Here is a 21,196-nt window from a genome sequence, read left to right as displayed (position 1 = left end):
CATGCCAAGCCACGCTACCCACTCCCCACACAGTGACAGTGGCAATCAGCCACCCAGGAAGACAGTGCCCAGAGATTAATTATCACACAGAAAGGGAATTCAGCAGCCGTTGTTATCACAGTAATGAACTCACTGGCATCTTCACACCGGCTGAATCTGGCCATGCCGCTGTTGAAGTTCTGCTGAGAAAACTGAGAAGAATGTTGCAGTTCACTCTCCAAGGAGAGAGTCACTGCGAATACACCCGCCACTGTTCTGTTCAATGGGCGAGGGGAGTAGCTGGAGAGACACAAGCCGTAGCGTTTCCTCTGCTCCTGAAGATGGATGAGAGGCCCTTTTTCTTTCTTCTCTTCGCCATTATTTAGCCTTCCATTGAAGTAGTAAATCTATATTTGGAGAAGAACCACTAAGACTTTAAAAAATGTTAATGGGCCGCCCGGTCCCCTGACACAGGCCCATGCCCGGCTGTGACGTTTTATTGGACATGCCGCGTGCGTCAGGGTTTGGTTTGGATACGGAAACAAACTAGCCTATAAAACACTGTGCTGTAAATATAAACCTTTATGAACCTCCGGGACAGTCCTTCTAAAATGTGAATTAAGATATTCCATGATTCAAGCCCATAAACAGAAAAGTAGCCATCACCCTGAGTAGTAATTTGCTTTCTGAAACCTTAGGATATAAACCGCCTTTGGCCTCCACTCACTGAGTTCTGAGTTCGCATGTACAATGGCAGCGAAAGAACTTTCCAGAAATAGTTTTTAAAAGGAGTTTGAGCTCTTTGAGGCAGACAGATCTCCTGAAATCACTTCTTTTGCTTAGGGGCTATTTTGTTTTTTTCTTGTTTAAAGAGCCACCGTATTTTACTGCTGAGCCTGAGAGTCGGATTTTAGCGGAAGTGGAAGATACCGTGGACATCGTGTGTCGAGCCATGGGTGAGTGTGGGGCGCCTGCTCCATGAGCTGCTGTGAGGCAGGGGTACCGAAGGGGCACTTTCATCACTGTCGGGACACACACTGAGTGTGATGTTAGTGACAGGGCCTTTGGATCCTGGCAGAACTCAGCTACTGGGCATGTGACCTTGAGGAAGGTGACCTTGACCTAGCTGAGCTGTTGCTTCCTTGGCCTGCAGAGCAGAGATAAGAACAGTCACCCAAGGGAACAACAAGAAGAACTTCCCCCCATCTGTCCCCATGGAGAGGGACAGCCTTGTCCTCTCACCTCCTTTCAAACATTCTGGTTCCACAAGACCGTGACTCCCCAAGGCCTGGAGCAGGAGGTGCTCTTCCGTCTGCGGGGTGGCGGGCACTGGTGATGATGCGTGCTCTGCAGCAGGAGAGCTGGTTCTAAAGTCTTTGAGCAGGAAGCCTTCTTCTTTTTCTTTTTCTTTTCTTTCTTTCTTTCTTTTTTTTTTTTTCTGCTCCAGGTTGACTTTTTCTTTGTTATTCTAGTAATCTCACCCCTCCCCCCCTGTCTTGGTGACGAGCGGGCCACTGTCAGGCAGCATCAACAATTATACAAACCTCCCTCCCAAAGAAAGGCTTTTTAAAGGCAATTTCATGAACAAAGGCTATGTTAGTGCACTAGACACTGTCAGTGAAAAGGACTTTTTTTTAATGTTTAAACCTGTCCATCTTAAGGGTGGGTATTTCATTCTAAGAGCTTATAGGGTAAGGATTAGCAATTTTGTAAATATCCAAAACGGCTCCATAAAAGAAATATTATTATCTCAGAATACACATACGAAAACAAGACCTTAGAAAGTGAGGTTAAGTAATGTGCTTAAGGCACAGAGCCAGGGAGAGGAGATGAGATACCTCTAAAATCCCAGCCCAGCATCTGGCATATAGTTGCTGCTCCTTAAAGACTAGACAACCTGCCAGGGGTCTCGTGGCAATGGAGAGAGGAATGAACCCAGACCCATCAGCTCCCAAAGCCAGGGCTTTGGCCGGGGCACCTGGCTTCTCCCTGAGGTCTGGGCCTAGAACTCATGCCAGCAATCCACGGGTACAGATCTGTCATTGTCCATCTCTGAAAGGGAGTGGGGGTGTACCCCCGAGCAGTGCTGATGGCTCCTGCAGAGATCGGGGTCTGCCACGGGCCACCCTCCTTTACCCACTATGCTTCCACTCAGAGCCTGTGTCCTGTGGGGCTCAGTCCCCAGCCCCTGGGCGGGTCACGGGGGCACTGTTGGCACATCTGCTCTGCGGCCATCCTCCATTCAGGATCCTGGGGATGGGTTGGGGGAGAGTGATGTGACCTTTACATGGAAATGCCCCCCTCGTGGTGGGTCGCATTGCTCTCTTCCTGGAATAAACACCATTTTCCAAGGTCAGCGGTGATATAGAAGTGGAATTCCACTGTATTTCGAGTGCTCAGACTTTAGAAACCAGCATCTGCTGCACTGCTGTAAGATTTCTGTTTATGACACGAAATCACCCCAAAATAGAAAGACTCCTGGTTCCCCATATACTAACCATTATTTTTCAAAAAATGACAGTCTTGGGGCGCCTGGGTGGCTCAGTGGGTTAAGCCTCTGCCTTTGGCTCGGGTCATGATCTCAGGGTCCTGGGATCAAGCCCCACATCGGGTTCTCTGCTCAGCAGGGAGCCTGCTTCCCTGCCTCTCTCTCTGCTTGCCTCTCTGCCTGCTTGTGATTTCTCTCTGTCAAATAAATAAATAAAATCTTAAAAAAAAAAAATGACAGTCTTAAGCCCTTCCCTTGACAAGAGAATGCTCTTTTTTTCCATGATTTCTACAAGGTAAACTGCTTGTTAAATACAGACGTGTACATATACACTGAGCAGGCCTTTCAACGTTGCCGTCAGATAACTTACTGCTTTTTTAAAATTTTGACAATGAGACTACAGCAGCATGCGAAGTGGTTACTCTTCATGAAAGCGCGATCACGTAATTGCTCTTAGGAGATTTTACATGAATTGGTTATGCTTTTACCTTGAAATGGATTTTTTTAATTTCCTGATTTAATGAAAAGTGACAGGAAACATAATTAAGGCAAAGAACAGAATCTGAGAATACATTATCTTGAAATATTCCACATTAACTTTATTTATTAAAGAAGACATCTTACACCTACATGGCGTCTGAAATCAAGGGATTTGGGTGTGCTTTTCTCCGTGAATCCTGCCAAGATGGGTTTTATTTCAATTAATTTCATAGGTAGGGAAACCGAGGTAAAGAACCAGCCTAGACGCTCCTACATGCTTCCCGTGGGCCCACAGCAAACATACACGCACCCACCATGCTCAGGACCCTGTTGTCACATGTGCTTTGGTGGAGTATCTATGCACAGCCTGTATGTCTACCCAGCTGGCTTAGGTGGCTTAGGCGGTCAGACACATGCCCAGGTGACAGTGTCCCCTACCACTAGTCATACAAGCCTCAGGGGGAGCTGCCCAGGGAAGGAGCCTGGCGTCTCCCTGGTCAGGGCTCATGCCGGGCAGTAAGGCTCCGGGGACTAGCGCACGCCTTGTTATGGCCTAGGCTCCACGCGCTGAGCATGGCTCAGCTGAGCATGTCGGGGCCGAGCAACAGAGGTCCTCACGCTTTCAGGCTGAGCACAGTCCCTTCATTCACAACCCAGGTTCTGCCCCCGTGAGCTTGCCCTTTGTCCCTGCATCTTCCCTCCCAAACCCAGCCTCCCCCCAGCCATCCGCTGGGCCAGCTGGGTGGTGCAGGGCTCTGGTCTCACTGACCGAGGCCTGAATTTTCACTGTAACATCATTAAGATGAGGAATGAGATGAGGAAGGCACAGCCAGCCTCAGTCTGACCCTCCGTCCTCCTGCTCCAAGTGCTGGCCTTGCTCCGAGTGCCTTTATCTCTTAGGGACAGGAGTGGCACCATCCTTTGACCCCTCCTGGTTACCTGCTGGACTCACATTTGTCTGGGAACCAAGGCAGCTTTTCCCACGTCCACAGCTAAATGCCCCTCAGGACCCCTCAGCCTCCTCCCACACGCACCTCGGGTGATTTACCTCCACCGTCCTCCACTGCCATGGACGTCCACTTAGATCAGTGATGTCCAGCCCCCTCGGCAGGGGACGGCTGAAAAGATGGGATGCCTTCTTCTTATGGTTAGTCCAAATCAGAGTCATTCTAGCCACTGAGCGCTGGCCATGTGCCAGGCACTGGGGACATCTGTGTGCGTTGATGGGGTTAATCTTCCCAGCAGCATTTCAAGGTTGCAGTGACCACTTCCTTCCAAATGTGTCTCCAGTCCTGGCGGCCCCTCCCTGAGCCTCGAGTGGCAGAGGCAGGCGCTGCAGGGCAGCTGGGGCCTTCTTCCCGATCCCCGTCTGTTCCCAGGACGGTCATGGTCACGGCTGGAATCCCTCTCTCTCTAGACCAGAGCACAAACCCGCACTGGCTCAGGGGGTCCAGAACGATCTGCAGCCGAGCGCATCAAGAGTTCATTACTGCTCTTCCTCTTGCTGCTTCTCTGTGTCCATTTCTCTGTACATAATACCGTACGAGGCGGAGAAAGGGACTCTAGACGAAACATGCCGCCAACCTATCGCCTTGTAGCGTCTGAAACATGTTCTCCTCAGCCCTCACATAAAGTGCTTGCAATTGAGTTCTTTCAAATGCCTGATTACTTCCACTCCTGCGTAGGGGTCCCTCTTCCCACCCTCCAGTGGTACAAGGATGCCACATCCATCGGCAAGCTCCAGGATCCCCGGTACAAGATGCTGTCAAGCGGAGGCCTGCGTATCCAAAAGCTGCGTCCCGAGGACTCAGGGATCTTCCAGTGCTTTGCCAGTAATGAAGGAGGGGAGATCCAGACCTATACCTACCTGGACGTCACCAGTGAGTCCTGCACCCCCCACCTCCAGAGCCAGACCCCCTGCGCTGGGCCCTCAGCCAGAGCTCTCCACTCGGAAAACCGTAGTAGCATCTGTTCTGCAAACAGACAGGGCGTGGGGGCCAGCGGTGACCCACTGTGGAGCGCCACCTCTCCGGCCCACGAATGCCCAAGTGCTAAGCCCCCCAGCAGCAAATATGCCCCATTGTCCCTACGCCCTGCCGCCCGACCTGCTCTCAGGAGAGCCTCGTGCTCTCCTCTCTGCGGAGAAGTGAGGGGACAAGTATCTCCACTTTTCTGGACTGAACTAGAAGGACTGTTCAGCGAATAGCTCATTCCTATTCTTTTTCTTTTGATCTTTTTCCCATTTTTTATATTCACATTCTATTTTAGTTTTATCGAAAAATTATAGTTCTTCTGTAAGTTTCTTTTATTACCCCATTAGCAGAAATGCCTTGGCACCCTGTCTTTGAAAAGTAAAACGAAGGTATGGATTTTCACTGTATCTGTGGGTTTTCTTTTTCAGCCCCACAGTTGTAATACTGTTCTTCTAAAATGAAGTCATATTTAGTGGTTATGGAATTATTCCTTTTGGAAGTCAAATGCTGATATCCTCAGGTGTGAGAGCCACTTGAGGAAGCAAATCATGTCCGCATGCAGACGGCTCTCATCTGCCCAAACTAGGAATTTACAGATTTCTGTGTGTGCTTTGGTAAAGTAGGGGTCATTACCTTGAACCTTGTCCAGGGGTCAGATTTAGTCTCTGGTTTAGAGCCTAGGAAACCAGTATTGCTTCAAATGATGGCAATAATATTGGGTACTTATGCCAGAAACTGAGTTTCAATCAATTAGAATTATTTAAAGTATATCTTACAAGTCGGCCGGGCGGCTGTGGGGCACAGATGAGCATACTTTTTTTTTCCTAATTTATTTTAATTCCAGTATAGTTAACACAGTGTTATATTAGTTCATGCATTTAACAAACATTTACACAGCATCTGTGTCAGGCACTGGGTCTGTCGGGCTTGGGGACAGAGCTCCGAGGAAGACATGCGAGGTTCTCATGCCTCCAGGACAGCGGTCAGGAAGCGGGGAGACAGACGTCAGAGGAGGGGTAATTTAGCCAGGGATGAGGGCTGAGAAACGCGCGGACAGGCGGGGCCCGGGGTGACCAGGGAGGCCTCTCTGAGGGTGGTCAGGTTGCTTTCCTTGTGATGCTGCCGGAGCTGAGGCCCAAAGGTGCAAAGTTTTGGGGGACATGGGTGTCACGGGATGGGGGAGGCTGCAGGTGCTTTCCAGACACAAGCTTGGGGGAGGTGTGTGTGCAGGGAGCAAGGAGACAGTGGGGACGCAGTCTGGTGAGGAGCCAGGGGTCATGCAGGTAGTTTGGAGGGACAAGCAGTGCGAAGGCCCAGGAGCCGGAGGGAAGATTCTACCGGCTTTTGGCAGGGAGTGGCAGGATGTCCTTCATGGCTTCCACAGGGCACCAAAGGCAGGTGTAGGACGTCCAATGCAGGGAAGAGCAGAAGACTTAGGACCCAGGAGGAGGCCACTGTACTGTCAACTTGGGGGCCCCAGCTGGGGAAGGAAGTAGGGGGCTCTGGGATTTGCCTTGGGGGTGGCATCCACAGGGCGTAGGTGGTTTGTGGTAGGAGGAGAGGTGGCAGCAGTGCTTCGGTCCCGAGTTTCATCCACTGGTCCTGGGAACCTCAGGGACCTCATGGGATTGGGGACATGCAGATCAGAGTAGAAAAGGTCGCTGAATCTCGCTAAAGCCAGCCTGAGCTACCCACCACCATCTCAGTCTGATTGGGAGCTCTCAGGAGCTGGAGGCCCATGCCAACTCCCAAGGACAAGAAGATGCCCCCAGCACTTGGGCCCCGACACTTCCTGGAAGTCCCTCACTGACATGCTTCAAATCTGGTTATTTTGTGAAAGTGTCATCCTTTGGGTAATATTTAATATTCAAAAATCTGGTTTTTCTATTTTTCCAAAAGTACACGAGTTTGTGAGATTTACCTGAATAACTGTCCCCCCCGTTAACGTCCACCCGAAGCAGCCACTCCCGGCTCCTGCGCTCACCCACTTGCGTGTCCATTCCGCCACAAGACTAGAGTTCTCTTCAGGTTGTAAACACAGGCAGCTCCTGGGGGACAAATAAGGGAAGGTTATAGTCACTCCTGAAAGGTTTTCCTCCTTTATTGCTACAGTTACCTCTGTGATTAGTCCCATAAAAGCCCATATGGGCCACCCCGGCAGGCAGATCTGAGTGCATCTGGGGGACAGTGCACTGAGTATCTCCCTGTTGGCTCCTGCTTAGATGTCGCCCCGGCGTTTACTCAGCTTCCGGTGGACACCACGGTCACCGATGGGATGACGGCTGTCCTGAGGTGCGAGGTGTCTGGAGCCCCCAAGCCCGCCATCACATGGAGGAGAGGTAGGTCACCAGTGCAGCCTGGCCCACATGGGGATGAGCCCATCGGCCCAAGCCATGAGAGTTTTTCTTCCCGCCCTCCTTCGTTCATTCAGTGAAGACCGGCAGCCATCTGTGGGGCACCCGCCAGGCGCCAGATGCCGGGGCCACTAGCGTGAGCCGGACAAGCAAGGCCCCCGGGAGCTTCATGGAGCTTACCTCCGTGAGAGGAAACCGCCGTGTTTAAAACATGGGAATATCCCTGTTTTCTGCCTCAGCCCTTCATGGAGCTCCTTAGGCTTAAGGGGTTCCCCCAAAATACCAGGGAGTGGGTTGGATTCGGAGACGTGCCACCAGGACCCAGTGTCCCCATTTGTGAAACGAAGGTTCTATTAAAAATTAAGAGTAATATCCTTGCTCTTGTAAGAAAGAAGGGTGCCGAGGTTGCACACCTGAAACTGATAGGATACGTAAGCCGATGAGACCTCAGTTCAAAAAGGCAGAGGAACCAAAGCCTGGGTGACACCCAGGTCCTTCTCGGTGTCCCTTAGTGGAGTGGCCGCGGAGGGATGAAGCTTCACTGAAATAGGAAACCGAGAGAGAAAGATGCTTCTGGCTTGTTTGACATGCATGATGCTTTTGGTGTCCCCTGTTTTCAGTCCCCGTGAGGACGGGCTTCACGCCGTGGGCTTGCTCTCTAGTTCCAGCTCCTTCCGCAGGCACGGGTGTCACTAAATGAACCACACATGTGGTCCATCCTTAATATGTGCTGACACGTGTGGGTTCACGTAAAGGCCTCGTCACGCCCTCAGACCGTGGCTCTCAAACATGAACGTCTGAGGAGCTCCAGGCCAGCAAGCAAGAGGGCGTTCTTTTATCTGACACATACTTTTCTCTCCTGATTCAGAACGTAATGACAGCTTTACACAGAAAATCTTCAAGCACATACAGATGTAAAGGAAACTCAATCAGTCAGCCAGAGATAATGACCGCATACATGGTTCATAATTTATTTAACCAAGTTTCTCAATTTCAGACAATTAAGATTTTTTTGGTCTCCATTATCCTAAATTACGTTAAAGGGAACGGCTTTGATTATTGTTGTACGTATAGTTTTCACTTCATTATGATTGATTCAAGTCATTTCCTCGGTCTTGGTGTTAACACTCCCACTTTCTCAACTTTTCTTCAGGAAAACATATTTTGGCCAGTGGCTCCGTGCGGATTCCTAGGTTCATGCTTCTGGAGTCTGGGGGTCTGCAGATCGCCCCTGTCTTCCTCCAGGATGCCGGCAGCTACACCTGCTATGCAGCCAACACAGAGGGATCCCTGAACGCGTCTGCAGCCCTGACCGTTTGGAGTAAGGACCACAGGCCATGTGGAACCTTCTGTTAATCACGGCTTAATCGCCATGTCAGCTGTGCTTAGGGATGTCAATATGCCCTTGGACCCTCTAATTGAATCATAAGAGAATGATTATTTTTACAACTAATTTATAGAAATCTGTCGAGTAATTAATTTTTCAGTTTCTGAAAGCGTAATTAGAAACTGTATTCAAAGATTTAATGGAGATGTTTCAGGAGAGAGAAAGAGGGACTTTTTACAGTTGGTGGCAGAGAGGATATTAGCCCAAATGAGCCCAAATGACAAAACCGGTGGGGTGGTTAATTTTGGAAGCTTCGCGTAAGAAAACCAAATCAAGAGATAACGTTTTAGAGAAAGTATGGTTTTTTTCTATAATATCATTATAACCAACTCAAACACTCCTAGTATATTAAATATGAGTGTTTTCTATGTTAGGAGTAAACTGAAAAAAGATCTTTGTTGTTTCTCCAACTTTTGGTTCTTTATCGAGAACACCATTTTCTGAAATGGAGAATAGATCGTTTTCCAGACGTAAGGATTCATTACTGAGTATTTCTGCCCACCACCAACCCCTCGCCCCCGCCAAAACTTTTATCTTCACTTGCTGGCGTACTTTTTGCTTCATCTATAAGTATGTTACTAAAATTAATAAATAAAAATCATTGTTCAAAAAATCAAAAGACAGGGCTCGCGATTTTTATAAAGTTTATAGGAAGAGAAAAACTTTTAATTTGCATCAGTGATGAATTTGTTAAAACACTATCCTGGAAGAGAAACTGAATTATCATGCTTTATTTCATGTCTGTTTAGCTCTCTATGATACAGTTTGTGTGCACTTTAATCAATGACCTTACTGATTTATTGGGTATTCTAAAAACACCAGGAGTTTTAGAAAGGGATGAATTCAACCCCTCCCCAATATTGTTGGGTGCCCCCCCCCAAAAAAAGAATTTGTCTCATTTCGTGGCCCACTGTGTCCACCCACTTCTGACTGACTGGTCACGTGTCCCTAATATGTTAACCTTATATTTAACAGCTTGTGAAGAGTTGGTGTCTGCATGTCTGTAGGTCATTCACCAGAAAGTTCTGTAGATCTGCTAAGATTCAGATTCTAACAGCACTAGAGCAATAGGTACGCTCGTGCAGCCTGCCTTCCCCTTCTGCCCACAGTAAAGCTCGCATGTTTTCCTGGACATTGCGCCACAAGCAGTCAGGCTGGGGCCCAACCTCGTCTTATGACTGCCACATTGGGCTCTGTTGGTGGGACCAGAGCAGTGTTCACCTCAGAGGGATGCAGCGGGGGGACCCCCAGCACAGGGCTTTTGCTGGGGTCTTGACTGTGGCCCCACCCTGACTCGGCCCAGTGTTGGGCGAGCCACCAAGCTTCTGAGCTCCACCTTCTAGTCCGGAAACCTGGGAGTGGTGCTCTGACAGCCCTCCCGAGGTTGTTGTGAGATTAAGTAAAACAATATAAATGGAAGCACTTTGCAAAGTCATGAAGTCCTGTGCAGACAGCAGAAATGACCAGAATATTAATGATCTTGGGAAAGAACCAAGATTCTCACCTAAGACTGCAGAACCTCGTAAACCTCGGCACATGCTCGTCATTCTCAATGTCTCCCGGAGGGTTTAGAGGTTTGGGAATGGCCCTTATGGGGAGGGAGGCCTGACGACCATGGCTGCTGCCTGGGAAGGCTCGCTTTCAATTCCCTGAGTGCTTCCCAGCGCTTACATTTATGCTCACTTTGCCAAGATAAGAGAAAACTTGGAGGTTTTGTTGTCAGATGACCAATTCATTCCCCTCTCTCCCCGAGGGAGGAAACTCTGGAGCATGTAATTTTGTCTGAGCTGTGACTTATGTCTTCTCAGATCGCACGTCCATTGTTAACCCTCCAGAGGACCGCGTGGTGATTAAAGGGACCACGGCCACGCTGCACTGCGGAGCCACTCACGACCCCCGGATCGCCCTCCGGTCAGTTCCGTCACTTACGGTATCTGGGGCTCGTTCATGTCCTGGGAGCTTCGGAACTGACGAGAAGATGGGAAGGGAGAATTTGGGAAGCTTTGATTTCAGCCACAGATCCCTGATTACGGCATCTCACAGTCTTGGGCTCCATCATTAATCACACAAATCCCATTTTCTACTTCAGCCTTATGTATTATTTACAGTGAACTATGTTCCACTTCATGACTTCGATACAGCTTTTCATGATTTTTCTGCCAAGGTTAATACACTATCTGTAAAACGTACTTGTCAGAGGCTGATATTTAATGAGAGAAAAATCTGGAGGGATCGAATAGGATTTCAGTGATGTTTATACTGGACCATGCAATACTCAAGAGGGGTTTTCTCTGCTCTGGGATGGTTTTGTTTTGAAATGGGGAGCAAGGGAAACCCATACCCAGAAGAAAGGCAACTACAGTCCCCTCGTGCATATAGGGAAGTACTTGTAAAGATGGGACTCTGTGCCTCGAAGCTCCACTAAAGGCATCGGAATATCTGGTCTTTGTCTGAGTTCGGACTGGACGGTAGCAATGAAACATGTGACTTTCCAGGTAAATGTGTGACAGGAGACACAGGTGACCGTGGGTGGTAAGCTTCTTCCCAAAGAGCTGCCAATTTCAGAGTAGTTTTTAATTTTCAGAATCAGCCTGGAAAATAAATCTAGAAAGAAAGATAAAGTCCTCCTAGAATTGTCTCTCTGGCCTTAACCTGGAAGGCATGAGCTTAGCCAAACGGATAGAATCGAGATGCATTCCTCCTTTCTGGAACGCCTCACTCTGGGCAGAGGAAGGTGGTGGCTGCCACATACATTATTAACTGGATTCAGAGACTGAGCTACTTTCTCACTCTTCTTGGGCAGGTGTTTGGCAAATTATGAATTTCCGTGCCTCCACCTGGCTCTCTGGAGTTCCCCAGAGCTCAGAAGCCAAGTTGGGTTTAGTTATGAGAATGTCAGATGCAAAACCAACAAGCAGAAACTAACAGGTTTAGGATTACCTAGGGAATCCATGGAGGTCATCTTCGCGAGAGCTGTCATTCCCAGAAAAGAATCCGTTCATCTCTAAATGGTTTGGGCAGAGGATTCCAGAGAGAAAGGACAGATAAGCTGGTTTTCTGCTACTCTGTGAGCTTACATGGAATCCCTCTGGATCCATGTGGGTTTCCCAGAGCTTTTATGTGTGATTAAACAAACAAAATTGGAGCCTTTTTCCTGTAGAGGACTTCAATCGCTCACTCTTGGGGCACCCCTCATGCCCAGGTTTCTGTGCCCCAAGAGCATAGGCCCTAAGGGACAATCGTAGCTGAACGTTGTACCCCAAGTGAGCAGTTTATTCATTTCCTTCTGGGGAGACCTGGTCTGTTCTGTTTCAGGGTAGTTGCAGATAAGCAGTTTATTAATGTCTGTGCTCTGTGTGTATTAAACCTTTAAAGAACTGGGTACGTTTTGTAAGTCCAGGCAAATTATTTTGGAAAGGAAGGCCAGCACTTTGATCCCATCCAGCAGTGAGTAGTGGCTCCTGACCACTGACAGCCAGATGCTGGGCACACTCTTAATTGCTCCTACATTCGAAAAGAAAAATGTGTGAAAGTGGTCATAAATAAAGAATTAAATGAGAAAGATGCAGTTTTAAGGAGACTCTGCCCGAACGGTCAGATTTTAAGAAAACACGTTATGGGGTATGATCTGTCTTTTTCTAGAAGTTGGGTGGTTCCCCTCTGAAGAGTTTTTGGACAGTCATTACTTCCTCTCCGGTCAAAAACCCCCTCTTCCAGGCACATTCCTGGGTTGGAAGGTGAAGTAGATTTAGGAAATGACAAGTGTGATCATGACACGACAGACTTCCATCTCTAAAGGCAAAGACCACATCAGTGTTCTCCATGGTCCTCACTGACCCGTTTTTGACTTCAGCATCTGTTGTTGTATTGTGACCAAGATAACTGGTTGCTTTTCTTTTTTCGTTCTTTTGGATCTATTCCCATGTCATAAAATTCACCCATTTAAGGAGCACAGTGCCGTGGCTTCTGGTCCACTCACAAGGGGGTCAGTTCCTGTGGCCCAGATCCTAACTCTAGGCTCTTGGCTGGATCCTAACTGGAGATCTTTTCTAACTCGTGACTCTGTGCTTGGCCTACAGCTACATCTGGAAGAAGGACAACACAGTCATCACCCCATCTAGCAGTTCCAGGATTGTGGTAGAGAAGGACGGGTCCCTTCTCATTAGCCAGACGTGGTCGGGTGACATTGGAGACTACACCTGTGAAATCGTGTCTGAAGGAGGGAACGACTCCAGGACAGCCCGGCTAGAGGTGATGTGAGTGTCGCCACTGCGTAGTGACTGTCACATAACACACGTGGTACCATAGTGGGTCCCAAGCCAGCAGTCAGAGGCCATGGCCTTACGTTGGGGTTTCACCAGATCCTTGAAATTAAAACATTACGCTCTTGGTTTAGAAAGTTGATACTTGGTTTTCGTCCTCCTCCTCTCTGTTTCCCTCATTTCCCCCATTGGCACCGTATTGTGGTGGGCCCTGTTCTTCGCACCATGTGTGAGGAACACTCAGTCTGCTTTGTGGCATGATGCCCGTCTGCACTTGCCATCGGCGAGGAATGTCGGGGTCAGCCTGGTGAGACAAGACCATTCCGTGAGAGCTGGCTGCCTCTCTGCAGGCAAAGACACACTCTCCACGAAGTCTCTGGAAATCCTGAGAATAGCAAGAGGCTGACCTGGACTTCCTGGGGGTCCCTGGGGCCCGGGTGGGAAACCACCACCCTCCTTTGTCCCTGGGCCCTCTTTAGTACAGCTACTCTCTGTTCACGGGCAGGGGCTGAGGAACTTGCTGACAAATTCCCTTTCTCTGGCATATTTATTTTTTGAAGAATGGTGTCCTCCCAGACAGTCCCTGAGCACACATCCAACAGTGACTCCGAAGATACAGCAGCCGTGTGAGACCAGTGTCCTAGGGCAGCCAGCTCTGGGGCTGAGGCCAGCAGCCAACAGGGGCCCTGCTGGGCCCGTAGGAAAGGTCTCTGCCCCTCCATCTGGGAAGGGTCAGACAAAAGCCACTCCCGAATACACGGTGTGAATGGTTTGCATATTGGGCCAGTCTCATTTGTCTTTGGATCCCTAGACTCTGGCTGAGGGGATGAGAATGAAAATGAAAAAAACGCAGGCTGCATGCTACACACAGCTTCCCGTGTCTGTTGCACACACCCGTGAGCAAGTGAGCGGACAGGCCACTTTGTGCTAGCCTCTCTTTGTGGAATTTGATGGATTAATGATGTGTAGCAACAAATCCAGAAACACCTTATGTTGTGCCTCTAGTACCTGGAAGAGCCCCTTCTACCTCCTCATTGGCCTCTGTAGGATGACTCCTTGTTCTCATGTAGGTAGACGTTAGTCCTTTGTTAGTCAGGGTGCTGTGGGTGCCCTGCAGCCCCAGGGGACGTGCGGGGGGCTTGGTGCTGCAGCCACAGGCCAGTGTGCTGGGGACCACTGTCCAGATGGCTGACCCATTGTGTGTGGACGTGCCAGGTCTGTGTGCCCCAGCTCTAGCCTCTGCACCTGCTGACCCTGGGCTCTCTGCCCTTCATGCTCACCTAGCCCTCACCCGGAGCCTTAGCCTCCTGCTGCCTCCATGGTGGGGCCTCTGTCTTCTGCCATCCCCCCTGAAGGGCTCTTGTCTCCTCTAGGGCTCAGCCAGGGGGTCGCCCCCGGGTCAGGACACCGGATGTCTCACAGCCTCCTGGCCCTTGCGTGGACCTTCTGCCAGAGCCCTGGTTGTCCGGGGTCAGGGTGTGAATTTTCACCATTCCTTCCCTACTGAAGTAGACACACATGGATGGCACAACTTTGGACTCTGAGTGCCTGGCGGTGTGCTGGGACCCCAGCAAGGCTCCATAAATATACGTTGGTTGGTAGATGTGCCCATGAATGGATAAATATGTGTAGGTTACTGGCCACTGGCTGGTCCTCCTTCCGATTGGCTCTTCCCTCTGAGCTCACATGCCCCAGGCTGTTCCTCCTAAGCACACAGGCTCGGATCCCACTATGGAGAGCTCGGGCCCCCCACTCCCAAACCCCTGTTCAGCTCTGGCCCTGTGTCTTTCTTCCTCGTCTTTCCTCCTTCTGTCATGTTGAGGATCTTTTTTTTCTCATATTTTGATAATATTGGAGTATATGACCAGCAAATTCACATAATCCACTGTGCTATTCCCATTTTAAAAACTACCTTTGAGAACTCTTAGATCATCCATCATTGGTATCGAATAAATAAGTGTTAACATTTCGTAAAGACTCTGTCAGCAGAAGCCAAATTGCTTGCTTCCAATACAGTGCATGCTTTTTATTCCGCACAGTTTTTATGTTCTGCTGATTTACATATCTTCCCTTCTATTTGCTTATTTGATTTCCTCTGAGTAAAATGCATTTTTCAGCAAATGTTGCTGTATCTATAAAATAATGGGTTTTCTGTAATGGTAAAACACCTCATCCCTAAATATAGAAATATTTGCAGATTTGTGATTCAAACCAATTTAGGTACAATGGGTTGCAGAGCTGATTTGGAAGCCCGTGGCTCCTTGTGAATTGTGAGTGTAATAAACACTCCACTCTTGCAAATCTGAATGAATTGGGGAAGCTGTAGGTTACAGCTTGGTCTATCTTTAGATCCAAATAGGTCTTAACTCTACGACATCAGTAATGACAACAGTAATGATAATAGTCATAAGTCACGATTGCAGGGTGTTTTGTGCTTCTCAGAGAACTTTCAAATCAAGCTCTGTAACATTTCTGTGATTTACTGAGATGACAAAAAAAAAAAAAGGAAAAAATCTCATATTGCTGAAGTGACTGAGAGGTACTTATGGCTAAATAGTGTCCTTCAAAAGAGGCTGAAAGCCTGCTTCCCCTACCTCCCCACTTGAGTTAAAAGCTACTTTGTTAAATATAGAAATTAGGGGCGTCAGAAGTGGGCTTTGCAGAAGCAGACGGTCCGCTGGCTTGCTCTCGGCATGTCTGTGGCAAGTTTCAGCGCCCTCCTGTGTGCCAGCCTGGCCAGATATGTGTCGCCTTACCCCTGGGACAGTGCTGAAGAAGGCACAGTCCTGGCAGGACCACAGGGGCCAGCAGGTCCTCAGGGGGTGCCGCCCACCATCTGGGCGGGACTTAACACCCCGCTTCCTGACTTTGGGCAAGTTAGCTGCCACGTCTCAGCCTTGGTTTTCCCTACTGTGAGCTGGACGTGTTGTCATAGCCATATAGGGCTGTCGTGAGGTTTGACCGAACCAGCGTTTGTAGAAGCCTGGCCTGGAAGCCAGTTTCAGGTGGCTACTCGATAAATCACAACTCCTCTTCCTCCCTCACCATCTCACAAGAAGGGCCATGACTCCTTCAGCAAGGGCAGCCTCCCCACACCCGGGGCCAGGAAGTTTCCCCTCTATCTTGCTTTCTCTTTGACTACATACACTCTGTGACCCTCAGACCCACTACGTATATCTCTGTGCTGCTGAGCCCTCTGTGCCTGGAACAGTACCAGGTATAAATGTCCCATAAATGTCAGACTGAGCCTCAGCTCCTTCCATGAGGTTGAACTGGGCTTGTGTAATTGGTATCACAGAGGAAGACTAATTTATGAGGGGTCTGCCTTCATTGCATCCTTGAGAGGAGAGGCTCCCACAAATTGTGCCCTGTAAGTTAACCATATGCAGACCGTCATGAGATGCTGGTCACTGATTGGGTGGCCGTGTCTTCCCTGCTAATTCGCAGGTGCCTCACAGGAAGGAGCTAGGTTAGGATGGCCCCATACCCCAAAGCATCTTGCTATATTGAACACACCCAGGGGACCAGGCTCCTAGGGTTTTATGGATTGAGTAATTATTAATCATTTAAAGACCCAATTAGCTTTGCATCTTTTCTTCTGAGATCAGAGACTAATTCTTAGGAGCCTGGAGTACAGAGGAAAACCTAATTTATGGAGCTGACTTGACAATCAGTCCCTGAGGCAGTGGGAGAGGTTTCTCTCAATAAAGCAACATCTGACAAAGCCATAATAAGGAGCGAACAATTTAATACTGCTTCTCAAGGGCTCTCAGGCCCCCATCATCTTCATTCTCTGGGTGAGGTTGGAGAAGATGGGTTTGACCGGGGTCATCATTTGTGCATTAAAGGGACAGCACTTCCACCTGGAAAAATACTCAGTTGACCCTGTTCCGCACAGTGAGTCCCCCCATGACCACAGTTTTGCCAATTGCTTCAAGTCTTTTTCAAAGCTGTTTTCTCCTAACACACTTGGCTTAATCTCCTTCCCATACAGTCTTGGTTTCTTGTTCATCTCCAATAGTCTTGTGATGTAATTGGCTTGATGGTGACTCCCCCCTAGCTCTCTTTAAATTACAACGTGACTCAGCACCGACTTCACTCCCATTGCTCCCAGATCCCCTTTCATTTGTCACCCTGTCTGCATATCACTGTCTGTGAGTCACTCTCCTGATCATTTATCTCCTTTCAAAGTTGGCAGAGAAATGCCAAGACACAATCTATTCCTATTAGATAAGATTCTCTGAAATGGATTCAGAATATATTAAAGCCTCCTTTATCAGTTATTGATGGGTCAGTCAAGTATTGCACAAAGCTTAATTTTCTTGATAACCAAAACTTATCATTTAAAGAAACAGTTTACATTTCCAATGTATATTAAAAAGTTCTTTGCATTGAGAAGCAGGTAGTACGGAACACAAGAGATACTATAAAGGGGATTTTCCTATAGGACAGAGGCTGGAACTAGAAGAAATCTAAATTTTCTTCCGACTTTCAAGTCCTGTAGTGTATGTAGAAGGTTACACTGCTCATTGGGCCGCCATATTGGGACCTTCATCATGGGACCGCCATCATGGGACCTTGAGCCCATGAAGAAGACTCTGTGCGGGCAGTGGTGGATGGAGGCTCATTGTTTCTTGATGCATCACGTCATATCCTTGGGCACCACTGGGCTTGTGGCTCCCTGTTCCTACATTAGGTCTCAGGTCTACTTTGTCTTCACAGTTCCAAAGTCTTTTCAATCTCCCCTCCATCTCAGGCCTCTGGCTGCCATGTTGCCGTTCAGGGTGCCCTCTTCTAGCAGGCCCTAGGGCCTTCTCGTTCATTGGTGGCTTTTGATCAACAAGGAGGAGGGAAGTCTGAAACCACTCTTACTAGAATCACAGGCTGAACAAGAATCAACCAGCTCTGAGGGGTAGGCAGGGACTGCGCACAAGCACCCTCCAGGGGCAAGTGCTCAGGTCATTTTCTCTCACTCCCGGAGTGGCTGTGACTGGCCCACAGTCTACGGAACACTCCAATCCCCCAGAAAAAAGCTGTCTGGTCACCTGTCAGATTGGGCATTTCTTAGCTCTCATTTTAGGCTGAGAGAAGCATGATCTGAAATTGAGTGGAAGGCCCCCATATTTTCCCAGGTGTGGGAAAGATGTGCTTTCAAGATTTAGAAGTGGATCCAGCGTGGCCCACGCAAGGCCACAGGGCAGGGTGTACAGAGATGCAGTAATTTCTCTGGGGCCACAAGCTGACACTCCTGTTGTCTAATAGGAGCCTGTTCCCCTCCAGGCTTGGGTCCAGTTCATCTAAACTCAAGGTCCAGAAGGGCCACTCTGCCAGGCCTGTTCCCAGCACGCTGTGCATCCCCTCCGCCGTCTCCTCTCGGAGCCTGGGTGCCTGGCTCCCTTCTTAACCTCTCTCTCCCGACCAATACACAGATGTCATGTGATATTTTATCCAGTCCCTGGGACAGTTTCCAGTGAGTTACCCTTGGGGTCCCGGTTCCAGCCCCGGAAAGTCAATGTCACAGAGCTAGCCCAGAAATTTTAAACACATGTGTCTCTTACTTGCCTTCCTCTGTGACTCAGCACAACCCTGCGTTCCCACCACTACCCCCCAAACCACCCCCAGTCTTAGCCTTGCCATCAGGCCATTCTCCTTCCTTATCCTTTCTGCCTAAGAGAGCCTCCTCTCCATCTCCACTCACCCATACCCCTCCAGCCATGTAACCCCCCTCCATAAGCTGACCCTTGATACAGCCCTGCCCTGCATTCCTGCCCAACCTTATCTTCAGAACTACCCTGTGGCTCCTGACCTGAGGTGTCCCAGTCTGCATATGGACATCATGCCCCTCCTTACGTAGCTTGTCAGCCCTGGGAGAACAGGAAAGTAGCAGCCTCTCCGTTGGGATCCAGGGAAAGAAGAAAAGAAGGGAGGAGGGAAATTTCCTACCCTAGAGAAAGGCAGATCCATAATCAGACAGGATACAGTGGGGTTCTGGCCCCTGTAGGGCTTCAAGATGTTTGGTGAATGGAAAAATCTATAAATTGCAATGAGAATCAAGAGGTAGAAGTGGTTGGTTCTGCTCAAGAATGAGTCAAAGGTGAGAGGGAGACCAAGCCTCGGAGGCTGAGTTTCTGATTGGCGTGACCCTCTAGTCAATGGAACTCACGTGCACATGCACACATCTCACGCAGTGGCTCTGCTCAGGGAGCTGCTGGAGGTTTGATGCTCTCAGGAGGGCACCCAGTGTGGCGAGGGGGCTAAAGAGTGTGGGAGGGGGTCGCAGCGGATGCGGGAGCTAGCTCACAGCATGACCCTGTGCAGAGGCAGCCAGCAGGCCCTTCGGGGGGGTCGCGTGTCATGGCTCTCGGGAGAGCCAGTGTCAGTGGGGCTGAGGCTGGTCTGTGGCAATGAGGGGCTGGTGTTCTGGCCATTTCTCAGGTATAGTAGGTCAGACGTAGTGACTACTTAGATGTGTGTGACGGTGAACGTGGGAGCGGGGATAGGGGTGTAACCACTGATGGAGAGAAGGACGAGCAAACTAACACCCTGGCTTTTGTGGGAAGAATAAGTCATGAGCAGTGTCAGCCTCCAGAAGTTGTTCCTCTGAAATGTGTCCTTGGACTTGCCTCCTGCCCACTGTGAGATCCTCTTAGGACCTCCCAGCGCCTCTTTCCATCACCCCAGTCCTTCCAGGCTCTTACGGCTCCTGGATCTGCTTCCAAGCCTTGGGGCTGCATGTACATCTCTCCTCCCGACTTGGAAGTGATGGGGGGGTGGCCCTCAGGCCAGTGTGTGGCAATGTCCCGAGTGAACAACAGCCTAGGACACCAACTATCCCAGTCAGCCTTCCTGGTTAGTGTTTGTCATGTGAGAAAACTTCGTACTTTAGGGGAAGTCTTTACAGTGTGATCCTGATCCCCTCGAGTCAGCACGCACCCCACAGATGAAGAGCACCGGCGCCGTTCCTGGCTTCCAGCACCAGCCACATTTCCATGGCCCCCAGGCCACCTGTGACTTTGACCAGCTCACTAGCGTTCGGGGCTTCCCACGACCCCAGCAGGGTAGATGACTGCCTAGAACAAGTCACAGAACTCTGCTAAGTGCCCTACTTAGGATATTCGTCTTATTATATTGGATCAGATCAGGTCCAGACATATGAAGAGAGGCCAGGGCAAGGTCTGGGAGGGTCTCCAACAACACAGCTTCCACGTCATCCTCCTGGCACACAAATGTCTGATGACTGACCAGGAAGCTCAACCGAGCTTGGTGTCCAGAGATTTTACTGGGATGTCCTAGTCGCTGGCCACATGACTGAGCGCAGTCCCCAGCTTCCACCCCTCCACTTTCAGAAGATCACAAGGTCTGGATTATTTCACTGGCTCAAAGACCCAACCCTCTAACCACATGGTTGGTCTTTCCAGCATGGCAAGTCCCCTCCTGGAACTCTGCAGGGACGCCCTGAGTGCCGTTGTTGGCATAAACTCAGGTGTGGCCAACGGGGGCCCCACAAAGAGCTAAGACAGTCCCTCAGGAACTTCCAGGGGTTTAGAGTTCTACCTCAGGAACCTGGGGCAAAGACCAGACCAACACTTGATGATACCACAGCCTTATTTGGGCTTATCTATTCAAGTTTATCTCAGCTTGTTGTCACGTGAGGCTGTTTCAACAACTTTGGTCTAGGTTTCAGAACAAATTTATCTCAATAAGAAATGGGGTGTGGGAGTAGATTAGGTATTTTACGCTGGCATTCCCTTCAGATTGGCCTTCACTGGGCATTTAAGGGAGAATCAATTACTGGAGAACTCAAAGAGAAATAACAAACAGGTCCCTCTCAGATTTAAAACCAACTCACAATTAAAGAGAAAACAAGCCAACGTCTTGGGCTCACGTTGCTTCTTCATTATACTAATTTAAAGTTTCAGTCTACCCTGGAAATATTAGTCTGTTTATTAACAGTGTGCCTGGGTTAGAGAGAACTGTGTTTCTTAGGTAGCTACAAGCATCTAACGGCTTAATAAATTTCAGTGTAATGAGTACGTTTTTAAAATTAAAAATATCAAGCATAATTATGGCTCTTTGTGCTGACCTATGTGGGCCAGCAGTAATTGATGCCTAAGAGAGACCAAAACCTAGCTAGTGGGTGAATCAGGTCCACGTGGCACCCCTCTCCCAGTACCACCTGGAGATATTTCTAGAAGCCATTCCTAATGGTGGCCACAGAACAGGGTGCTGCCCGCGATCTGTGAGATAGAAAGGGAAAGCCCCAGCCTGGGGTC

General features: G+C 49.2%; 1 protein-coding gene across 2 annotated transcripts in view; it reads left to right on the top strand.

Moving 5' to 3' along the window:
• The window catches only part of SDK1 (sidekick cell adhesion molecule 1), a 919,871-nt gene that overhangs the window by 694,060 nt on the left and 204,615 nt on the right, over positions 1 to 21,196 (top strand). For both annotated transcript variants that reach the window (XM_045993982.1, XM_045993983.1), the window contains exons 8-13: positions 852 to 935; positions 4,633 to 4,827; positions 7,143 to 7,259; positions 8,428 to 8,595; positions 10,470 to 10,572; positions 12,741 to 12,917. In XM_045993982.1, coding sequence (XP_045849938.1) covers positions 852 to 935; positions 4,633 to 4,827; positions 7,143 to 7,259; positions 8,428 to 8,595; positions 10,470 to 10,572; positions 12,741 to 12,917 — 844 coding nt within the window. The remainder of the gene's footprint in view (positions 1 to 851; positions 936 to 4,632; positions 4,828 to 7,142; positions 7,260 to 8,427; positions 8,596 to 10,469; positions 10,573 to 12,740; positions 12,918 to 21,196) is intronic.

The sequence above is a fragment of the Meles meles genome, chromosome 21 (assembly GCF_922984935.1).
Source record: "Meles meles chromosome 21, mMelMel3.1 paternal haplotype, whole genome shotgun sequence".
In the NCBI taxonomy this organism is placed as follows: domain Eukaryota; kingdom Metazoa; phylum Chordata; class Mammalia; order Carnivora; family Mustelidae; genus Meles; species Meles meles.
This window is presented reverse-complemented; position numbering and strand designations above follow the sequence as displayed.